The sequence below is a fragment of the Stegostoma tigrinum genome, chromosome 8, assembly GCF_030684315.1.
Source record: "Stegostoma tigrinum isolate sSteTig4 chromosome 8, sSteTig4.hap1, whole genome shotgun sequence".
In the NCBI taxonomy this organism is placed as follows: domain Eukaryota; kingdom Metazoa; phylum Chordata; class Chondrichthyes; order Orectolobiformes; family Stegostomatidae; genus Stegostoma; species Stegostoma tigrinum.
The window spans coordinates 44707920-44725830 of record NC_081361.1 but is presented as its reverse complement, the minus strand read 5'-3'; the positions used below and the strand labels follow the sequence as shown (position 1 = coordinate 44725830).

The 17911-nt window shown below is 41.7% G+C and overlaps 1 protein-coding gene across 3 annotated transcripts in view; it reads left to right on the top strand.

Moving 5' to 3' along the window:
• Positions 1-17911, top strand: part of tprb (translocated promoter region b, nuclear basket protein) — a 137720-nt gene that overhangs the window by 96780 nt on the left and 23029 nt on the right. For all 3 annotated transcript variants that reach the window (XM_048538935.2, XM_048538934.2, XM_048538933.2), the window contains exons 41-42: positions 8543-8659; positions 16771-16861. In XM_048538935.2, coding sequence (XP_048394892.2) covers positions 8543-8659; positions 16771-16861 — 208 coding nt within the window. The remainder of the gene's footprint in view (positions 1-8542; positions 8660-16770; positions 16862-17911) is intronic.

Genomic DNA, 17911 nt, shown 5'->3' with positions numbered 1-17911 from the left:
TAAAATCTCCTATTATTACAATCCTATTATTCCACATATGGAGAGTTAGAATTCTACAACACGGAGACAGACCCTTCAGCCAAACGAGTCCATGCTGACCTAAATCTCCATCCACGCTAACATGTTTCCCTGCACTTGGCCCATATCCTTATAAACCTTTCCTGTCCATGTATCCGTCCAAATGCCTTTTAATTATTGTTAATGTACCTGTCTCAACCACTTCCACTGCCAGCTCATTCCATATGCGCACCACCTTCTGTTTTAAAAAAAGCAAAAAAGAGGTGCCCCTCTGGTTCCCATGTATTCTTTCGTCTTACCTTAAACTGATGCTGTCTAGCCCTCAATTCCCTAAACTGGAGAAAAAGCCTGAGTGCATTCACCCTATCCTCACCTCTCCTGATCTTCAGACACTTCTATAAAACCCCTCCCCCATCAGTCTCCTACACGCTCAAGAAAAAAATACTAGCTTGCCCACCCTCTCCCCAAAACCCAGACCCTTGAGTTCTGGCAACGTCATCCTTGTAAATTTCATCTGCACCCTTTACATCCTTCCAATAGCAACGTGACTAAAACTGAACACAATACTCCAACTGCAGCCTCACCAACGCCCTGTGCAAGTACAACATAACTTTCCAACTTCTATACTCAATGCCCTCACTGTGCCCAATGTTACCTTCGCTGCCCTGTCTACCTGTGACTCCACTTTCAGAGAACCGTGCCCCTGAACTCCAGGGTCCCTCCGTTCAACTACACTCCTCAATGCCTTACCATTCACTGTGAAACTCTGACCTTGATTTGACTTTACAAAATGCTTCACCTCACACTTACCTATATTAAACTGCACTTGCCATTTCTAGGCCCACTTCCCCAGCTGATCAAGATCCTGCTGCAATTTCTGATAACCTTCCTCCCTATCCACGATACCGCCTATTTTAGTGACATCTGCAAAACTTACTAATGTACATTCTCATCCAAGTCATGATTTAGATAACAAACAATAATGGCCCCAACATCGACCCCTGACACACACCACTTGTCACAGGCCTCCAGTCCAACAAGCATCCTTCCATTAATACTCTCTGCTTATCATCAAGACAATTGTGTATCCAGTTTATCAACTCTGGGTTCCATGCGATTGAACCTTGCAGAGCAGCCGACATGTGAAACCTTATGAAAGGCCTTTCTGAAAGCCATATAGACTACAAATACTAGCCTACCCACATCAACCTTCCTGGTTACTTCATCAAAGGACTGTAACAAATTTGTGAGGCATGGTCCCTCAAGCATGAAGCCATGCTGACTACTCCTAATCAAACCCTGTCTTCTAAATGGATGCATACCTTGTATGTATATCTGGGATCTCTCTCCAAAGTTGCTCTTTAATTTCCTGCTGATAATTGGCAGATGCCTATAGTACAAATCCCTTCTTATTTCTGCAGGCGCCTATAGTACAAATCTCTTTGTATTTCTGAGTTCCACTCAGTAGCTTCACTCGATGATCCCTCCAGAAATATCCTCTTTCTAAGTACAGCAGTGATGTTTCCTTAACCAGAAGTGCTACATCCCCTCCTCCGCCTCCGCCTCCTCCTCCTCCTCCTCCCCCATGTCTTTGAAATGGCTATGATATCTCCGTCCCATGTTCCCATACGTGCCTAGAGTTCATCAGCCTTACCTGTCAGACCTTTTGCATTGAAATAAATGCAGTTACATCTTTCGCTTACTTGTGCCCGCCTATCTTTTCTAATTAACTACTATTTTTAAATTTGGAACCATCCTCATCTGTCCTTCTATTCAAAACACTACTTTGGATCCATCCCTCTCCTGCCCCACCCAGTTGAAAGGCTCCCAAGTTGAACTGGCAAATCTCCCTGTCAGGTTACTGATGGCCCCTCCAGTTCAGGTGAAACCTGTCCCTTTTGAACAGATCTTTTTTAGCCCTCATTTTAGAATCTTAATAGCAGTGGCTAGAGAATTGGTTCATGATTTAGGTGTAACTTTGAAAAATCCCACAGACTAGGGGAATGTTCCATTAGATTCTGAAATAGTGAATGTCACTTTTTCACTGAGAAAAGAAAAAGGGGGAGATAGACGGAGCGGCATGGTGGCTCGGTGGTTAGCACTGCAGCCTCACAGCACCAGGGACCTGGATTCAATTCCAGCCTCAGGCGACTGTCTGTGTGGAGTTTGCACATTCTTCCCGTGTTTCGTGGGTTTCCTCCGAGTGCTCCAGTTACCACCCACAGGTTAGTTGGAGCGACCATGGTAAAATGTCCGTAGTGTTCAGGGCTGTGTGGGTTATAGGGGAATGGGTCTGGGTGGGATGCTTCAAGGGGTGATGTGGTCTTGTTGGTCTGAAGGGCCTGTTTCCACATTGTAGGGAATCTAATCCTGATCTGATCTGATCTGGTCCGGTCCGGTCCGATCATCTGAAACGGCAGGTCAGTTTACTTAACATCTGTCATGGGTAAAGCATTAGAAGTGCAATTTATTGGATCATGATTCTGAATAGCCTGCCTTTGTGACTACTCAATTTGTCTACAACAGAATTGCACAGGGAGGGACCTCCTTGGACAGCCCAAAATGATGAATACCATTTGAGCAACTGTATTGGTTTATGAGAGAGGGAGAGATATTAGGAACTGCCGATGCTGGAGAATCTGAGATAACACGGTGTGAAGCTGGATGAACTCAGCGGGCCGAGCAGCATCAGAGGAGCAGGAAAGCTTGACATTTCGGGTCAGGACCCTTCTTCAGAAATGTAGGAGGGGGGAAGGGAATTCTGAAATAAATAGGGAGACAAGGGAGGCGGATAGAAGATGGATAAAAGAGAAGATAGGGTGAGAGGAGATAGACAGGTCAAAGAGGCATGGTTAGAGCCAGTGAAGGTGAATGTAGGTGGGGAGTTGGGGGGGTGGGGAGAATAGGTCAATCCAGGGAGGACGGACAGGTCGGGGTGGGGGGGAAAGGGGGGGGAGATGAAGTTAGTGGGTAGGGGATGGGGATGGGGCTTGAGGTGGGAGGAATGGTTAGGGAAGCGGGGACTAGCTGGGCTGGTTTTGACATGGTTGGGGGAGGGGAGATTTTGAAGCTTGAGAAATCCACACTGATACCCTTGAGCTGCCGAGTTCCCAAGCGAAATATGAGATGCTGTTCCTGCATCTTTCAGGTGTTGTGGCAATGTAGGAGGCCCAGGATGGACATGTCATCCCATGAGTGGGGGAGGGGGTTTGAAATGTTTGTTGCGAACAGAGTGTAGATGTTCCGCAAAGCAGTCGCCGAGTCTCCGTTTGGTTATGTATCTTTTGGTTTATGTATCTTTTATTCCATATAGTTCGCGTTTGACCTCCATGCGCAGGGTAATGGAAATAAGAGTTGACTAAGTGGTTGTTGCTGAACAACTGATTGTACCAAAGGTGCTTAATACGTCACAAGCCGTTTACTCAATTAGTGCACTGGCCTAAACTTTACTAATGTTTTCTATCTAGATCTATCTTGTCACTGGATGCTTGATTTGCTAAATTCTGTGTTAATTTCCACATTATCCCTTTGACTATGAGCTTGCTTGCCAGTAAGCTTCCCCTATTGTTAAGACATTCCAACTGGGCAGGCACCTAGTTAGGCAGAGTAAATAGGGATTTGAAAGTAAAGTCATGTTTAATCAATTTAGTGAAGTTTCTGAAATATGACAGGGAGGGGCTGGTGTTGGACTGGGCTGGACAAGGTCAGAAATCACATGACAGTTTATAGTCCGACAGAATTTTTGGAAATTACAAGTTTCTGGAGTACTGATACTTCAGGTGAAGCTATAAAGTGGCGGCACTTCAAAAGCTTGTGATTTCAAATAAATCTTTTGAAGTAACGTATGGCAGTGGATAAAGTGGGAAGGGTGGATGTAATGCTCTTAGATTTCCTTAAAACATTTGATAAGGTGCCATAGTGGAAATTATTGGGCAAAAGTGAAGCTTGTGGTTGGGCGTCAAATACTGGTATGGAAACAGTAGGCATAGGTAGGTCATGTGCCACAGGGATCAGTTGGCAAGAGCTCACCTTCTTTACGTATGATTATATTAATGATTTCAGTGAGGAAAACAAATGTGTAGTTGCTACGTTTGCTGATGGCACGAAGAAAGGTGACTAGGACTGTCTTGCTGCTGGGCCAAGTGGCCTCGGTTTAAGTTCCATGTGCTCCAAAGGTGTCTAAGAACATCTTAGACATGTATGTTAGTATATAATAGGAAAGTAAGTTTTAAGAAGGACGTGAGGCAGCAGAGGGATGTAAATAGGTTGAGAGTTCGAAAAGATCTGGAAAAATGGACTTAGTGACAAAATGTCGAATTGTTCATTTTAATAGAAAGGGGAAAGAATATTGGCTAAATGACAGATTTCAAAGTCGTGAGATGCAGGGAGATCTGGGTGACTTGCATTCATTGCAGCTGGTTCATTTACAAGTGTAACAAGCAATTAAGAAAGCTGATAGAATGTTACAAGTTATCGTAAGGGGAATTGAATATAAAAGTGTGGAGAGTTTCCTTCAGTGATTATAGTGTTGTTTAGTGTTGGTTTCCTTACTTAGGGAAGAATAAAAATGCTTTGGAAGTATTAATTGGAACAGACAGGTTGTGTAACAGGAAAAGTTGAACAGACCAGACCTGCATCGACATGATTTTTAGAGGAGTAAGAGGTGACTTGATTCGAGTACAAGATCCTGAGGGGTCTTGACATAGTGTATATGGAAAATGTGTTTCCTGTGGGAGAATTTAGAGGTAAGGGTCACTGTTTCAAAATAAAAGGGGTTGCTCATTTAACTAAAGAGGTACATTTTTGAGGGCTTTGTGTTTTGAAACTGTTTTACAGGAAATTTTTAAAAAATTTTTTATGGCAGTGGTTGGTGAATTCCTGATAAGGTGGTGAAGGATGCTCTGGGCTTGCTGTGAATGCGGAATCGTCAGACAGTCATGATCTTCGCAAATGGCACAGCAAGCTTGAGAGTCTGAGTGCCCTGCTCTTAGTTTGTATTTAGGGAACTTGGTAGGAAGAGACGTAGAACAAGGGGATACAGATTAAAAATTAAAGGGTTGTCCATTCAAAGTGGGAATGGCAAATTTTTGAGAGTTGTGTTTGAAACTCTGTAGAGAATGGAGGAGGACAACTTTATGTGAATATTTTTAGTGTAGAGGGAGGTAGATTCTTGATTATGTTGGAAAGCAGAGTCAAGGCCTCAATCAGAAAAAAACATGAACTTATTAAATGGCAGAACAGGATCATGGGGCCAAAACACCACTGGTTCCCAGTTCCTGTCTCAAATGTAACAGTGTGGAGCTGGAGGAATACAGCAGGCCAGGCAGCATCAGAGGAGCAGCAAAGTTGACGTTTCAGGTCAGGATCCTTCTCTGACTCCAGCACCCATGTAGTTGTGTTAATCTGCTGGTCTGTAATTGCCTGAAAACTTTGGAACAGTGGGGAACTCGCAGGATAGTGGCTTATTTCTTAGTGTATTTTCTTTCTTGTAAACTACAATAATGAGCTGAGTGGGGTTTTTGATTTTTCTTTCATTCAGATCTGTCTCTTGATTAAACTTTTAAAAATATAAAACAGATGCTGTATTATCCTCGAGCAGCGTTTTTAGAGCGGTAAGGCTGCTATTTTCCAGGTCTGCAGATTGTTCAGGTGTAAAGGTGGTTTTCAGCAGAGTGATGTGCTCTTTGTGTCAGATGGGATAGATTAAGGAGAGTTTCCATGTTACTGATTATGTCTGTAGGAAATGTGTTTGGTTTCAGATCCTATCGGTGGCATGGATTAGTTGAAGCAGCAGTTAGAGGCAATAAAGAATTTACAAGAGGTAGGGATGGGATAGATGGCAGTTTCAGGAAGGGAGAAAAATCACAGATACAGGTAGATGAGTTACCTCCAGGAAAGGTAGGAGAGGTAGGCAGGTAGTGTAGGAATCTCCTGTGGCTGTCCTCATTTCAACCAATTACGCTGTTTGGGAAATATAGAGAAGGTGATGGCCTGTAAGGGGAATGTAGCACCTACAGCCAAGTTTCTGGTATGGAGACTGGCTCTAATGTAACGAGGGGTATATCAGGTTCCAGGTGATTGACTGTAATAGGGGACTGTCGAGTCGGAGGCACAAACAGACATTTCTCCGGCCGACGATGAGACATCGGAATGGTGTGTTGCCTCTCTGGTGCCAGGATCAAGGATATCTCCAGGATGGTGCAGAGGTAGAAGACAGGTGATGGACGGTTGCTTTTCAGACTTGAGGCCTGTGACCAGCGGTGTGCCACAAGGATTGGTGCTGTGCCCACTACTTATTGTCACTTCTGGATGTGAATGTAGGACGTATAGTTAGTAAGTTTGCAGATGACACCAAAGTTAGCAGTGTAGTGGACAGCGAAGAAGGTCACTTCCTGAGCACAGCCGGACCTTGATCAGATGGGCAGGTGGATTGACAAGTGGCAGATGGATTTTAATTTAGGTAAATGTGAGGTGCTGCATTTTGGAAGGCAAATTAGGGCAGGACTTGTACACTTAATGGTAAGGCCCTGGGGAATGTTGCTGAACTAAGACACCTTACAGTGCAGGCTCACACATACTTGAAAGTGGAATCATAGGTAGATAGGCTAGTCAAGAAGGCCTTTGGCATGTTTGCCTTTATTGGTCACAGCATTGAGTATAGAAGTTGGGAAGTCTTGTTGTGGCTATACAGGACATTGGTTAGGCCGCTTTTGGAATACTGTGCTCAATTCTGGTCTCCCTGCTATAGGAATGAAGTTGTGAAACTTGAAAGGGTTCAGAAATGATTAACAATGATGTTGCCAGGTCTGGTGGGGTTGGGCTATAGGGAGAAGCTGAATAGGCTGGTGCTGCTCTCCCTACAGCATCCGAGGCTGAGGGGTGACCTGTATAAATGGTGATAAAATCATGAGGAGCATGGATAGGTGGTGAAAAGCCAAGGTATTTTTCATAGGGTGGGATAGTCCAAAACCAGAGGGCATAGGTTTAAGTTGAGGGGAAATACATAAAAGGGACCTATGGGCTAACTTTTTCATGCAAAAGGTTATGCATGTGTGGAATGAGCTCCCAGAGGAAGTTATGGAGGCTGGTACGATTACAGCTTTTAAAAGACACCTGGATGCCTATATGCATACGAAAGGTTTTGAGGGAAGTGATCCAAATGCTGGAAAATAGGACTAGATTAATTTAGGATATCTGGACAACATGAACGAGTTGTACCATGGGTCTGTTTCCATGCTGTGTGACTCTGACTATATCTGCTAAATATATGCATGATGTTGGTTATTTGGTAATCTCTGGCTGTCATCCTTTTTTAAATGATTAACCTTCTGAAGAATCATTTTAGACTCAAAACATTAACTCTTTCTTTCTCCACAGAGGCTGTCTGTCCTGCTGGCCTTGTCAAACAATTTGTTTCTGTTTCTGCAGTATTTTCGTTTGAAATAATTCTGTAATCGCACTTTTGCTGCCTTTTTCTCAGGATTCTTTTAGGATGCACAGATGAACTGTACCTGGCCAGGGGCCTTGTCTCAATTTTGAGTTTAATGTTTGTCTTTTGATTTCAGATGTCGTTTTGTCATTTCTGGGTGCATCTTCGTGTTAGCTCTATTCCCTGTTTGATCTGTTTTTCCTGTTTAAATGCTGAACCAAGTAACAGTAATTATTTGAAGTGTTTAATTTTAATGAACTGGGTGAAGTTTATAAGAATTAATAATTGGGAACCTAATAATCAAGCTTTGATCTTAACATCCTTTTGCGTTTGGAGCATTTTTAGCAATTTTGGTCTAGGAATAACAGCACTAATCCCATTGCTTGTCTCTCAATTGGAATGTATTTGCATTTTAAAAGTATTCTTCCTCAAATGGCCATCTTTTGCATTCTTGCTATCTGTGTACTTAAGATGTAGTACTTGACTTGGTCAAGATGGTCCCTTGCACTTGTCATGCATTGCACCTTTCTCAAGCTTAGTGTCCCAAATGGCTTTTCAGCCAATAAAGTAGTATTTACTGTTGTGTGCAGGGAATGTGGCTGGTAGCACTGAGCATATGACAATCCCACAACTGGCAAATTATTTAAAAACTAATTAATCTGTTTCAGCCATTAATTTTAATACACAAGTATTTGGCCAATTAAGACTAAGCATGCTTACTTTGAAAGTTAAACTGCCATGCATTTGGAATTAGGCATTGTGTTGAATTCAAAATATAGCTATTAACAGCCGATTGAAGTCTTGTAAAATTGAGAAATTAATGTAACTATTCCTGATTGATAACCTAACCTTCCTTGTGTATTGGATATTAGTTTCTCTGTAAAACTTTGTTTGTAACATGTTTTCCAGTTGCCACTACTAAACTAATATTGTGCTTGAGAACTGGGTATTTTTTGTGTAAGCACGCAGAATGACAAAAGAAAGGCATGTCAAGAATATGATGTAATGGAGCAAGTCTACTTGGAAATTTTCACTTTAATCTTTGAGGTTCAGACTGAAGTTTCTGACCCCAGTAACTGTTTTTGATCCTTGTAGGAGGAATATGATGAGGATGATGAAGATGATGATACTGGAATTGAGGATGGTGATGGTGAAGATAGTAACGGGGGTAGTCCTGATGGAGAAGATAAATATGATGGTGGCGATGCAGAGGTATGCAAAACTTGAGGTTTGGGAATAAAGATGAGGCTGCAGTGAGAAAATGCTGAGAGCAGCATTTTGTATTGAAAGTGCCTCTGAAATTCGCTTTGGAAAAAAGACTTCATTTCCTTGTGTAATAATGAGATTAAGTGAACAGTCACCTACTGCACTAACAGTTCTGTTGGATCAAATTGTGAGAATACAGGTTGAGGCTATGTGCATGATTTTACTAAGTCAGTGCCAACGTATAGGATGCTCCAGAGCTTGCTTTGTGTATGTTATGGTTTTCACCATAATGGTTACAGAATTGGACCATTTGACCTCTTGTACACGTTCAACCGTTTTCTTGCATCATTGCTGAACTGTTATTTTTACACTTATGCACTCTTGCACCATGTGTCATGACATTTTACTCAGTAAAAATCTGTCGTCTTGTCTGAAAATTATTCAACTCCAATTCGGCACTCTGTCAGGATGAAGATCCCTGTTTTCAATAATCTTTGTGTGAAAATATCAGTTCCTCCTGTCAGTCATACAGCATAGAAACAAACCGTTTGGTCGGTCCATAATAACAAACTAAACTAGACTCACCTGCCTGCGCTTGGCCAATACCTTCATAATATTTCTTATTCATGTACTTTATTCAAATGTCTTTTAAATGTTGTAAGTACACCTACATCCACCAATTCCTCTCTTGAAATTGATTTTCACACGTGAACTACGCTTTGTGCTTTTTTAAAAAAAAAGTTACCTCTCATGTCTTTATTAAATCTTTCTCTTAATCTTATAAATATGACCCCTACCTTGGGGAAAAGACATCTGCCATTCATTATATCTATACACCTCATGATTTTATAAGTCTCTCTAAGGTCCATATAAACCTCTTACACTCCAGTGGAAAATAAGTCCCAATCTACCCAGCCTCTCTTTAAAACTCAAAGCCTCCATTTTCGGCAACATCCTGGTAAATCTTTTCTGACCCTTCTCCATCTTAATAGTGTCTTTCCAATAACAGGATGACCCGAATGGCCTGACTACTATCCTGTACAACCTCAAAATCGTGTCCCAACCGTATACTCAAAAGTTCTGAGTAATGAATGCAAGCCTGCTAAATGCCACCTTAAATACTCTGTCTAAATGTGATGCAGACTTCAAAGAATTATGTATCGAAACCCCTTGGTCTCTCTGTTCTATGATACATCCTGCCCTTGTTTGTTTCAGCAAAATGCAATACCTCCCGTTTGTCCAAATTAAATTCCATTGGCCAATTCTCAGCCTTTTGACCCAATTGATCAAGATCTCTTTTTGTGATATTAGATAACCACCTTCACTGTCCACCATACCACCTATTTTGGTGTCATCTACAAGTTTACTAATCATTAATATAAATAACAAACAACAGTGGACTGAGCACCAATCCCTATGGCACACCGCTGGTAACAGGCCTCCAATCCGAAAAACCGCCCATCACCATCACTGCCTCCTGCCATTAAGCTAATTTTGTATCCAACTGACAAGTTCATCCTAGATCCCATGAGATCTAATGTTTTTAATTAGTCTAGCCAACATTTATTGCCCATCCCTACTTGCCCAGAGGACGGTTGAACAGTCAACCACATTGCTGTGGGTCTGGAGTCGCATACAGACAGACCAAGTAAGGATGATGGATTTTCTTCCCTAAACGACATGAGTGATCGAGGTGGGTTTTTTGACAGTTGGCACTGGATATGTGGTCATGATTAGATTCTTGATTCTAGATTTTTGCCAAATTCAAATCCTGCCGCAACAGATGGTAGAATTTGAACCCAGGTCCCCAGAACATTAGCCAAGTGTCTAGACTAATGGTCTAGCAGTTATACCACAAGGCCATTGCATTCCTTAAATATTCGTGAACGCAAGTAATAAAGTCTTCACCATCCACATCTTGAACACTCTCTGCTAGTCCCAGCCAATGTTTTTGGAAAATTTAATATCCCCCATTATTACAACCTTCTGACTCTTTCATATTATCAGAGATTGCTCTACATATTGTTCCTCAGTTTTCCTCTGACTATTGGAGGGCCCAGTAGTACAATCCCATCAAGATGATCATTTCTTTTTTGCCCTGAGTTCATCAGTCTTAACTGTAAGACCCATTGCATTGAAATAAATGTAGTTTAATTATTCAGACTAACTTTGTTCTTTGACTTGCTCTTGTTTGCCTTTTGTAATTAACATCGAACATTACAGCACAGTACAGGCCCTTCGGCCCTCGATGTTGTGCCGACCTGTCATACCGATCTCAAGCCCATCTACCCTATGCTATTCCATGTACGTCCATATGCTTATCCAATGACGCCTTAAATGTACCCAAAGTTGGCGAATCTACTACTGTTGCAGGCAAAGCGTTCCATTCCCTTACTACTCTGAGTAAAGAAACTACCTCTGACATCTGTCCTATATCTTTCACCCCTCAATTTTAAGCTATGCCCCCTCGTGCTCGCCGTCACCATCCTAGAAAAAAGGCTCTCCCTATCCACCCTATCTAACCCTCTGATCATTTTATATGTTTCAATTAAGTCACCTCTCAACCTTCTCCTCTCTAATGAAAACAGCCTCAAGTCCCTCAGCCTTTCCTCGTAAGACCTTCCCTCCGTACCATGCAACATCCTAGTAAATCTCCTCTGCACCCTTTCCAAAGCTTCCACATCCTCCTTATAATGCGGTGACCAGAACTGTGCACAATACTCCAAGTGCGGCTGCACCAGAGTTTTGTACAGCTTCACCATAACCTCTTGGTTCCGGAACTCGATCCCTCTATTAATAAAAGCTAAAACACTGTATGCCTTCTTAACAGCCCTGTCAACCTGGGTGGCAACTTTCAAGGATCTGTGTACATGGACACCGAGATCTCTCTGCTCATCTACACTACCAAGAATCTTCCCATTAGCCCTGTACTTTGCCTTCCGGTTACTCCGACCAAAGTGCATCACCTCACACTTGTCTGCATTAAACTCCATTTGCCACCTCTCAGCCCAGCTCTGCAGCTTATCTATGTCTCTCTGCAACCTGCAGCATCCTTCGTCACTATCCACAACTCCACCGACCTGAGTGTCGTCTGCAAATTTACTAACCCATCCTTCTACGCCCTCATCCAGGTCATTTATAAAAATGACAAACAGCAGTGGACCCAACACCGACCCTTGCGGTACACCACTAGTAACTGGTCTCCAGGATGAACATTTCCCATCAACTACCACCCTCTGTCTTCTTTCAGCAAGCCAATTTCCGATCCAAACTGCTATATCTCCCACAATCCCATTCCTCTGCATTTTGTACAATAGCCCAATGTGGGGAACCTTATCGAACGCCTTGCTGAAATCCATATACACCACATCAACCGGTTTACTCTCATCTACCTGTTTGGTCACCTTCTCAAAGAACTCAATAAGGTTTGTGAGGCACGACCTTCCCTTCACAAAACCGTGCTGACTATCCCTAATCAATTTATTCTTTTCGAGATGATTATAAATCCTATCCCTTATAACCTTCTCCAACACTTTACCAACAACGGGGGTAAGGCTCACTGGTCTATAATTACCAGGGTTGTCTCCACTCCCCTTCTTGAGCAGGGGAACCACATTTGCTATCCTCCAGTCATCTGGCACTATTCCTGTAGACAATGACGAGTTAAAGATCAATGCCAAAGGCTCGGCCATCTCCTCCCTGGTTTCCCAGAGGATCCGAGGACAAATCCCATCCGGCCCAGGGGACTTATCTGTCTTCACCCTCTGAAGGATTTCTAATACCTCTTCCTTGTGAACCTCAATCCCACCTAGCCTAGTAGCCTGTATCTCAGTATTCACCTCGACAACATTGTCGTTTTCTAGAGTGAATACTTTTGAAAAATATTCATTTAGCGCTTCCCCTATCTCATCTGACTCCGCACACAACTTACCACTACTATCCTTGATTGGGCCTAATCTTACTTTCGTCATTCTTTTATTCCTTAAATACCTATAGAAAGCCTTAGGGTTTACCCTGATCCTATCCACCAACAACTTCTAATGTCTCCTCCTGGCTCTTCTGAGCTCTCTCTTTAGGTCTTTCCTGGCTACCTCGTTGCCCTCAAGTGCCCTAACTGAGCCTTCACATCTCATCCTAACATAGGCCTCCTTCTTCCTCTTGACCAGAGATGCCACCTCCTTCGTGAACCACGGGTCCCGCACTCTACAGCTTCCTCCCTGCCTGACAGGTACATACTTATCTCGGACACACAGGAGCTTTTCCTTGAATAAGCTCCACATTTCTAATGTGCCCATCCCCTGCAGTTTTCTTCCCCATCCTATGCTCCCTAAATCTTGCCTAATCTCATTGTAATTGCCTTTCCCCCAGCTATAACTCTTGCCCAGTGGTATACACCTATCCCTTTCCGTCACTAAAGTAAACATAACAGAATTGTGATCACTATTACCAAAGTGCTCACCGACTTCCAAATCTAACACCTGGCCAGGCTCATTACCCAGTACCAAATCTAATGTGGCTTCGCCCCTTGCTGGCCTATCTACATACTGTGTCAGGAAGCCCTCCTGTACACACTGGACAAAAACTGACCCAACTATAATGTTCCCAGTCAATATTTGGAAAGTGGAAGTCCCCCATGACAACTAATCATCTTTGCAATCCTTTCCTCTACATCTCTGGAACTATTCGGAGGCCTATCAAAAACTCCCAACAGGGTGACCTCTCCTTTCCTGTTTCTAACCTCAGCCCATACCACCTCAGTTGACAAGTCCCCACACATCCTTTCTGCAACTGTAATACTGTCCTTGACTAACAATGCCACACCTCCGCCCCTTTTACCATCTTCTCAGTTCTTACTGAAACATCTGAATCCCGGAACCTGCAACAACCATTCCTGTCCCTGCTTTATCCATGTCTCCGAAATGGCCACAACATCAAAGTCCCAGGTACTAACCCATGCTGCAAGTTGACCCACCCAAATTAACTTGTTCTTCTCTGATTCACAACCATCCTCGACTATCTTTGTTTACTCTCCAACTTTGGATTTCTGCCCCCCACCCCCAATAGTTTAGTCTCCCTTAATAGAAATGGCAAATCCTCCTCCCCCCCCCCCCCCAAAAAAAAATGGTTTGGTCCCTGTACAGTTTGGGTGAAACCCATCATTTTTTTTTGAGCAAGCTTCTCCCCCAGAAGAAATCCTCATGATCCAAGAATCTGAATCCCTAAACGTTATCTTTTCAGCTATTGATTTATCTCCTTTATCCTTTTTTTCATTTCTTTCCTTAGTCAAGATTGGCACCAGGAGTAAACCAGACGTTGCTACTTTTAAGCATTTCTTCACCCTTCTATTTAACCTCTTAGGTTCACTTTGTAAAGTCTGAATCTTTTCCCTAACTCTTATTGCTATCAATGTGTTCAATAACCTCCGGCTTCTTGCTCTCCCTTTCAACAATGTTTGAAACATTTTGATGTCCTTAGCCCTGACTCCAGGAAAGCACCATACCATCCTGGATTCATATCCACTGCCACAGAATTTCCTGTCTGTGCCCCGGACAGAGTCCCCTTAATGACTATTCCTTTAAACATTGTCAAACCCTGCCAAATACAAGATTAATTTTCAGTGCCCAAGATCTGACTGACCCCCTCTACTTATAGACAGCTAACCCTTTCAACAGTACTCAAAAATGAATATCTGTTTTGAGAAAGGAATTGCCACAGAGGACACTTAAACTATCATCTTACTTTTCCTGACATTCACCCACCTGTCTGGCTGATCCTGCTGTGTAATCACTTCTATATTTGCTAGCCTTCTAACTGTATCTCTTGTACGCCCTCAATGACATCAAGCCTTTTTTAAAAAAAAGCCAACTTTCAAAAACACCTTATACATAGAATAAGCTACCTTTCTTTACCCAAAGAATTACTACTAAGCATGCGAATGTACAAATATTAAATGAAATCAACGAATTATGTGAACATTCAAAACAAAAACGACAACGCCTCAAGTCATCCGGACAGCTTTCAGGCCTCTGATTTTTTGGGGGGGGGGAGAAAAATCTCACACCGGAGCTGTCCACAAGTAGGCCTGTCCACAAACTTTATAAACATGTCCGTTTGGAAAAAAGCATGTGATATGGAGGATTGTTTTTTTTTGCTTTGCATTTTTGACTATAAAAGAGCCAAGAAGAATCAAATGAAATAAACTTAGTATTTTCATCATTATTATATTTCAGCAATATAAGTAAGCTTGAAATCTCAGGAGCAGCTCAGGAGAGAATGCTTCACTTGTTCCACTTTTTTAAAATTAAATCAAATTTTCTTGTCCTCAGTCAAGAAAATTTTTCCCTGATTCTACTGTCAGGTGATCCATTTTGGACCACAGAAGGATTGACCAACGTACTTGATAAATGGTATGAAGTTAAATACAACAGATGTCCTAAGAGACTTGGGAGTTAAGGTGCTAGATCTAGAAAATGCCATTAACAGGTACAGAAAATAATTAAGAAAGCTAATTGAATACTGGCCTTTGTAGAGGACTGGAGTACAAAGATGCAGAAGTTATTGCTGGAGTTATACAAAACTCTGGTTAAATCCCACTTTGGAGTACTATGAGCAAATGTGGACACCACTCCTGAGGAGGGAGGCTTTGGAAGGAGGACTACACAGATTTTAGAATGACATCTGGACTTACTGAGTTAAGTTTGAGGAAAGATTAAACAAATTAAGCCTGTTTTCTGTAACAGTTTAGAAAGGTAAAGGGTGATCCATTCAAAGTCTTCAATGTATTAACAGGAAAAGACAGGGTAGATGATTAAAGAAAACCTATTTCCACTGGCTGGAAATTTTAGAACTAGGAGGCATATTCTGAAAATTGAGAGCCATTAAGGAGCACTTCCACACACGGCTTGACAGAAGCTTGAAACAAATGGCAGTGAATGCTAGATCAGTTGTTAATTTTAATTCTACCCCTTAGTGCCTATACTCAACAAAAATTTACCTTTCTCAGCTAAAAAATTAAGCAACAGTATTAAGGAATATGGGCCAAAGGTAGGTATATGCAGTTAGGCTATGGGTCAGACATGATCTCATTTGAATGGTAGAACAGGCTCAAGGGGCTGAATGTCCTCCTGTCAGTATGTTCCTCTACTGAATGCCGTTGACATTTCAATCTACTTTTATGTCACTCCTCATTTTCCCAAATGGGACTAATGCAAATCAGCTTTCTGAAACCTGTCGTTCTTAATTTAACCCATGGGTCCTGATAACATTGTGGTGAATATGTGTTGTATCCCCTTTTAAGGATAACTTTTTTATTGAATTTCATAATTAATGTAATTGCTGCTTTCTTGTTTCTGAGCAAGTCTCCATACAACAAAGGCATCATATCGTTTTGTTTCCACTAGACGACTTTGATTGTCTTTGTGCCTAATCTCAGATTTTGATTTGTCCAACTGAGTATCAAATTTTTTTGATCCTTCTCACTACTTGGTCTCAACGATTAGTTAGATGGAACTATATTTTTCAGTTGTTGCAGTGATTCAACATAGCTTCAAGTTGAACTGTATCTGACCACATTTTATCCAAGTTGATTTAATCTGTCTGCCCCTTAACTTTGTGTTCCCATTTGCATAACTCACTGCCACTTGCATAACTCACTGTGAATCCAACTGATAAACCTTGAATATATTGTCTCTCCTTCATTGAAATTATCCATGTTCAGTAGTGATACCTTTTTGATTAGCATTGAGCAAGCAGTGATTCACCATCTTTTTATGGAGCTTGTAAGCTCTTTCATGTCCAAGTGGCATGTATGGTTGTAACATTAGAACACTTAACCCCTTTGTGGTAGGCTTGATAATCCAAGACTTGTGCTGATTTGTAGGTAGCAAGAACTGCAGATGCTGGAATCAGTTGATAGTGTGGAGCTGGTTTCTGTCGACTTTACTGCTTGTCTGATGGTGCCTGACTTGCTGTGTTTGAGTTTGTGTAAATATCACGTGGGTGTTGAGGAATCTGACAGAGGTGGAATTAGAGATTACTTAAGCTTTAAATTTCGTAAGGAATGTAGCTATGACATTGAAAGACTGTCCTTTTCTAAATTGAGCCGACGTTTCACGTAGGGTGCTGATGGGACAGAACCAAGTGCAGAAAATGAACAAAGTGGTAGTGCTTGTAAAGAAGGAGAAAGTACCCAAATGCCAGAAGATAATTGTAAGTATGAATAAACATAAAGACGTCGTATAACCAAGGTAACTGATATTATAGTTGCACTCCACAATTTTAAGTGGTCCTATAAAATTCCTTTCTCACGTGTTTTGCTAAGGTTCCAACCCATCACAGAAATGTTCATTTATTTGGTTTTTATTTTAAAAAATTATTTACATGTCGTAAATAAGACTGAAAGCTACTCCTGATGATGCCAGCAAAATATATTGTCTTTTAATTGAAGACAACCCAATTTTAATAAAACAGGCTTTACTAAGGATTACCAATTTTAAAAAGCATCCTTTGCTTCATTTACACATTTATTTAACTTTGAATATCCCTGTGGTGTTTGCCTCGTTTAAAGGATGAAGAAACACTGGCCTCTTCAGTTTATCTCCCTACAGGAATGTAGTTTTGCTATCAATTGATTTACACGCCTAACCATATGGTGCAAACAAAGCCAAGTAAATGTTCAGAATTGCTTTTCGTATTGGCAAATGGACCCTTGCATCTAGGCTGTCCAGTTGTTCTGCAAAACCTCATACTGCTAACTTTTCTTATCCTTGAGTCCCATCAGAGGCGACCATTTTTCAATGCATGTCTACTTATGATTGGGGCTGGTTGTCTCCAATCTGGCACCTCTGTGGAGACCCAAAGTTCTCTCGAGCTTTCTAATTCTTGTTCTTTGACTTTGTTTACTGCCTATTTCTGAACAGTGACTGGTCTACCTCCTCCTATTAATGGGATTTATTTCAACTTTTTATGACCTTTGTCTAGAGGGCAAATTTAAAATTCTGTCCATACTTCAGCAACTTAAATGCCAGAACAGTTCTGAGAATTTACAAATGATATTTCTGGGGTCCTGTGTGCAAGTTAGAGAGCATAGTTTAATTAAGGCAAGATATAAATTAAAGAATACCAGCAGGAGGAGAAACCCATCTGGTGGAGAGTCATGGTGGCTACAAACAGATGAGATGACAAGATGATAAAAGGCTGTCAAAGAACAAGAGTTAGAAAGCTGGACAGATTTTGAAATTCATTAGGTACTCTTCTGTA